The following is a 5,103-nucleotide window of genomic DNA, read 5'->3' as shown; positions in this document are numbered from 1 at the left end:
CAGGTGTGAATGGGGTTTAAGGGCACTATTCTTAAACGTAAAAGAACATAAGAACGTCAGGAGTCTGCAAGAGGCCGGTTGGTTTATACAAGGCAGCTCCTGTAAGTCTAATCCCACCTTACCTCACTATCCATGTTAGATCGTTAAGTGGTTTGTTTGTTTGTTTGTTAATGGGTAGTCAAACAGCTGTATTACCGTCAGTTAGGTACGTTACTTAAATAGATAGTTTGATAGTTAGTTAAGCAGCTAGAGTCAGTTAGTTAATTTTACTATATTCTGTATTTATTTATTTATTTATTTATTTATATTATTTTTTTTTGTTGTTATTTTTTTTTTCTTTTTCCTTTTCTTTCTTTCTTTTCTTTTTTCTATTTGTTTTCTTTTTCTTTCTTTTTTCATTTGTGTTTTACCGGTGTTGGTTTTCTTTTTTGATGTTCTTTTTTCCTATCATCCTTTTGTTGATGTTCGTTGGTCTGGGTGAGCCGCTTTCCTCCCAGAAGAGACCCACCCATAATTTTGGAGATGTTGTTAGGGCCGAAAGGTGGATGATGTTTGTTTTATTTCATTTTCTTGATGTCGTGTTTTTCGTTCTTTTTATTGCTTTAGTTTTCTTTTTCGATGTTTTCCTGTTCTTTTTCTTTTACTTCTTATTGATGCTTTTTGTTGTTATTTTTTCCTATCAACCTTTTGTTGATGTTCCTTGGTCTGGATGAGCCGCTTTCCTCCCAGAAGAGACCCATCCATAATTTTGGTGATGTTGTTTGGGACCGAAAGGTGGATGATGTTTCTTTGTATTTCTCTTTTCTTGATGTTCATTTATTTCTGTTGCTTTTCTTTTTCGATGTTTATTCTGTTCTTTTTCCATTTTTTTTATATTTCTATTATTTTTTTTTTTTTTTACAACAAAGGAGGCAGCTCTATTGCACACAAAAAATAAAACAATAATAATTGAAAAACAAACTAGGTACCACACAGTGTGTTGATACATTATGCTTCTATCCCCGTATTGAAAGATTTTGAAAATCTTGTTGTTTTAAATAGAGATCGAATTTAGTGGTGCAATCGCCATTTGCCCCAGTGGGGTAAATGACGATTTTCGTGGGGCAATTAACTATCGGTCTGTAATTCGTTTATTTGAAGGTAATTTGGCATACTATAGGATAGATAAAGACAGAAATTATCAACTAAATATATTCAAACAAAAAACAAAGATGATATAGCCCACATTACAAGGCTAGCTTACTTAGCCTGGCCTTAAAGCTGATACATAATGTATTCTAGGAGAATTAAAAGTGTTTTTCTAGGAGAAATAAAAGTGTTTTCTTCCTTATAGTGTTTTCTTCCTTAATCATCCCTCTGTTCAAATTCTCGAAGAGAGGCCATGGCCTGAACATCTGGAAAGCGGAATATGTTCTTCTTTACGTCAGGGACCAGAGGCCCAAACACGATGAATTTGGTGTCAATGATTAGGACCTCTTTAACCGTCTTCTCAGCCCAGGTCCATGCTGAAGGGTCACTGGAGATCGCTTTCTTCTGCAAAAAATCGACCTCCACCTGCGTCACTTCAGTTTCTTCGTCACTTGAAAATACCTTAAGAATTTTCCCCCAGAAGTACTGAGGCTTTGGGTGCGAGAAGTACACTGCGACATATTTATAGGTGTCTGCGTCTTCAATGGTAGGCCTACCATTCTTTGATGTGACCGCCTCTGTTCCATCTGCTGTGGCCTCATCATGCCTATAATCTCTGTCCTTGTCACTTCTGTAATCTGTCTCTTCTCTTCTGTCTTCTGTCTCGTCTCGTCTGTCTTCTGTCTCTCCTCTTCTGGCTTCTGTCTCTTCTCTTCGTTGTGTCACCTCCTCCATTCTCACTTCTGTAGCCTCCTCAAGGTCGTCTTGCACCTCTTCAAGGTCATCTCTCAGCAGATCCTCCAGAGATAAATCACTGGAGGTGTTAGCTTCAGTCATTGCGACACTGGAGACAACTGTTGAGTCCGAGTCCTCATCCTCCTCCTCTTTCAACTTTCTCTTCTTCCCTGTTGCCTTTTCTTTGGTGCTTCCTTCGTAGACTTCTCAGTTTGAGTAGGGCTCCCTTCTTCCGAGTCTTGCCTTAGACTCGTTCATTTCTGCAATCTTTTGGCGGCACTTCTCATCAGTTATTACAGAGCAACTCATGGGAATGACTCTCCTCTTTTTTGTGAGGGGGGTAGCACGACGTCCTCTGGAGTGTAGGACAGCCTCTATGGAAGCTGGGGGAAGTTTCTTACCATGCTGAGAGATGCTTGAGACGAGACATTTGAAGAAGAGACTCAATGCAGCCTCATCCCTGCTCAGTAGCTCATCCACCAGCTGTTGGTCCGTGTACTTCTTCAATTCCTGTGAGGGGGCTGTTTGAGAATCCGTGGATGTAGAAGCAGTGGCTGTTCGCTTAGGTGTTGAAGCAGTAGGTGTAGATGCTGCTGGGGTTTCATCATCTTCAGGTGCAGGAGGAGGAGGTATGTCTAGGGACTGGGTACGAGCAGTGGGCAGGATTGGCTGGTCATCGTCATCAGTGGGCTTTCCTGCAGACACCCAGTCATCATAGGTTTTGAGCTTTATTGTATCGAGCCTTGAAGTGTTATACTTCACCCTATCTAGGGGATGGATACCAGTTGCTCGGAAACCTGCCACAATGTTCTCCTTTGACAACCCAGTGTTCCAAACTGAACACAACATGTTCACAAAGAGATCCTTACGAAGGTTCTCACGGCCTCCTGTACTTTGAGTATACTCCAGCAACTTGGAGTCGTAGTACGACTTCAAGGGAGCAAAACAAGCCACATCCAAGGGCTGGAGGAGGTCGGTACAATGAGGTGGCAACTTCAAGATGGTGATGTTGTTTTTCACTGCCAAATCTACTGTACGTAAGGATGTGTGGCTCAGGTGACCATATAGCACCACCAGAATTGGCCCTCTCCCTTTCACTACTTCTACAAAGACTCGAAGAAGTCCTCAAAGACAGAGGTGGTCATCCACCCAGAATCAGTCACAGCATATTGAGTTCCTGGCAAAGCATTATCACCCCGCCAGGTAGTCTGCATCTTCTTGCCTTTGAATACAATCAAAGGTGGTAGTGCAGTCCCATCAGCGCAACAGGTAGCTAACACAGTGATGTTTTCCTGTTGGCACCATGTGTAATCCTTACTGTTTTCACCCCTTTTGTGCCGATGGTCTTGGCCTTTGATGGGTCTGTAGGAAAACCGGTCTCATCCATATTGAAGATGGAACTAGGCGTCTGCTAGTCCCATTTCATCGAAGAGCTTCCCTAACTTGTCGTAAAATCCGTAGACAACGAATGGGTCTGACGTGACACTCTTCCTCGCCAGCTGCATCATGCCTCCTTTCTTTAATGTGAGCCCATGGCGCTTCAAGAAACTGCTCACCCAGTCCCTTCCTGGCCGATTGTCTTTGAAAGGCGTGACACATTGGTTGAATTCCAGGTAGTCATGTATGAGAGATTGGAATTCAGCAATGGGAGGAGGCATTCCCATTTGCTCCATGATCTTCACGCATCTCAATATTTCTGCCTCCATCTCAGCGGACAGTGCAACCTTCCTTCCCTGCAAACAAAGAAAAACAAAATATGGAAATCAATGTAGTTTTAAAGCTATTGAGTTGAAAATTGATTGAGCAGAAACTATAAAAACTGCTGCCTAACCCAGAAAATGTACTCCTTCGGTAAACAGACACAACAAAACTTATGAGAGACTTTGAAACTAAACAGTGTAAAAATGGTAATTTCGCATTCGTCTCTGACTCGAACGTGAATCTTATGCATCTGTGACAATGGCTTTATTGTACTAAATTATATTTGTACTCACTCTTTTGCCTGTGTGCGTTGTAGGTTGGTAGTCCTCAGATTCCTGGTGCTTCTTATGTTCACTCCATAGCTTTCCATACCCAATCTTGTGCTTCCTCGATGCTTCCTTAATTGCAACACCACTTGCAATTTCTTCCAGAGCGAGTTTAAGGGTGGCATCATTATATGGCTTAGCCTTCTTAACATAATCTCGCACCATTTTCACAACTTCTGAAACCTAGAAAAAAGGTTAAGTAACATGGGGGAATTGACGATCATAATGGGGGTAAATAGAAATCGGGGATGGGGCATATTACGATCGGTGTGGGGGCAATAAACGATCGGGTAGCGATCCTCAATTGCCCCCACACCAGTCGTAATCTGCCCCACTTTCAGAATGCTGTGGTGTCTTTAATACTTGCATATAAATGCTATGGAAGTGATAGCTATCATTGCCCCAAATTCTTCAAGCATCATAAATTGCCCCAAAATTTATCCGTGTGGTGAATTATAACAAATTTTCTGAAACATTGCAAATGTTTTTTGCAACATTTTTTGCATGGTTTTGGGAGCAATTCTGTCACACATTCATTTTTTAACGTAGAAAAACGATTCACACACTGAAATGACCGCAAATGAATGCTCTAATAGTTTATGCACTCATTTTTGTCCATAGTGATTCCAACACTCCTGAGGCCAAAATCATTTTTTACCTCCAAAATGACAACATCACCATTACACCACATGACCTATATATATATATATATATATATATATATATATATATATATATATATATATATATATATATATATATATATATATATATATATATATATATATATATATATATATATATATATATATATATATATATACATGTTTCTATAAATAGACATTAATTCAAATATTTAGACTCTCTCTCTCTCTCTCTCTCTCTCTCTCTCTCTCTCTCTCTCTCTCTCTCTCTCTCTCTCTCTCTCTCTCTCTCTCTCTCTCTGCTTGTTCATGCAGGTGTGCTGCAGGGTGAGTGTGTGCTCCGTGTGTACCTGTCACTATCACTTCATACCAATATTCTAACGTCGTCTTCTTTCCACAGCGAAGTCGATAGATGACGGCGGAAGCGAGGCGGTGGAGGAGGAGGACTAGAGCGCCCCCTTCCCTGGCGCGGAATAACCAGAGTCCTGCAAGTCGGCTACCCAAGGCCCTACCGTGGGTCCACTCCCTCCCCCGCTACCCGTATACCTCCTTCCTCACGACGTCCTCCA

General features: G+C 41.3%; 1 protein-coding gene and 1 pseudogene across 1 annotated transcript; both read right to left on the bottom strand.

The window, feature by feature from the left end:
- Positions 1 to 1,328: 1,328 nt before the first annotated feature.
- Positions 1,329 to 2,039, bottom strand: LOC126993969 (uncharacterized). The gene has a single exon (XM_050853190.1). The coding sequence runs from the start codon at positions 1,963 to 1,965 to the stop codon at positions 1,345 to 1,347; it is 621 nt and encodes a 206-aa protein (XP_050709147.1). The 5' UTR covers positions 1,966 to 2,039; the 3' UTR covers positions 1,329 to 1,344.
- A 31-nt stretch (positions 2,040 to 2,070) lies between these two features.
- Positions 2,071 to 4,269, bottom strand: LOC126993974 (uncharacterized; annotated as a pseudogene).
- Between the last annotated feature and the right edge of the window lie 834 nt (positions 4,270 to 5,103).

Source organism: Eriocheir sinensis, unplaced genomic scaffold (genome assembly GCF_024679095.1).
Source record: "Eriocheir sinensis breed Jianghai 21 unplaced genomic scaffold, ASM2467909v1 Scaffold70, whole genome shotgun sequence".
Classification (NCBI taxonomy): domain Eukaryota; kingdom Metazoa; phylum Arthropoda; class Malacostraca; order Decapoda; family Varunidae; genus Eriocheir; species Eriocheir sinensis.
Note: the sequence above shows the minus strand (reverse complement) of the source record. Positions and strands in the feature narration are given on the sequence as shown.

Bases quoted from the DNA above. Each gene is read 5' to 3' on its own strand.
- LOC126993969 (XM_050853190.1), bottom strand. From the start codon at position 1,965: ATGACTGAAGCTAACACCTCCAGTGATTTATCTCTGGAGGATCTGCTG.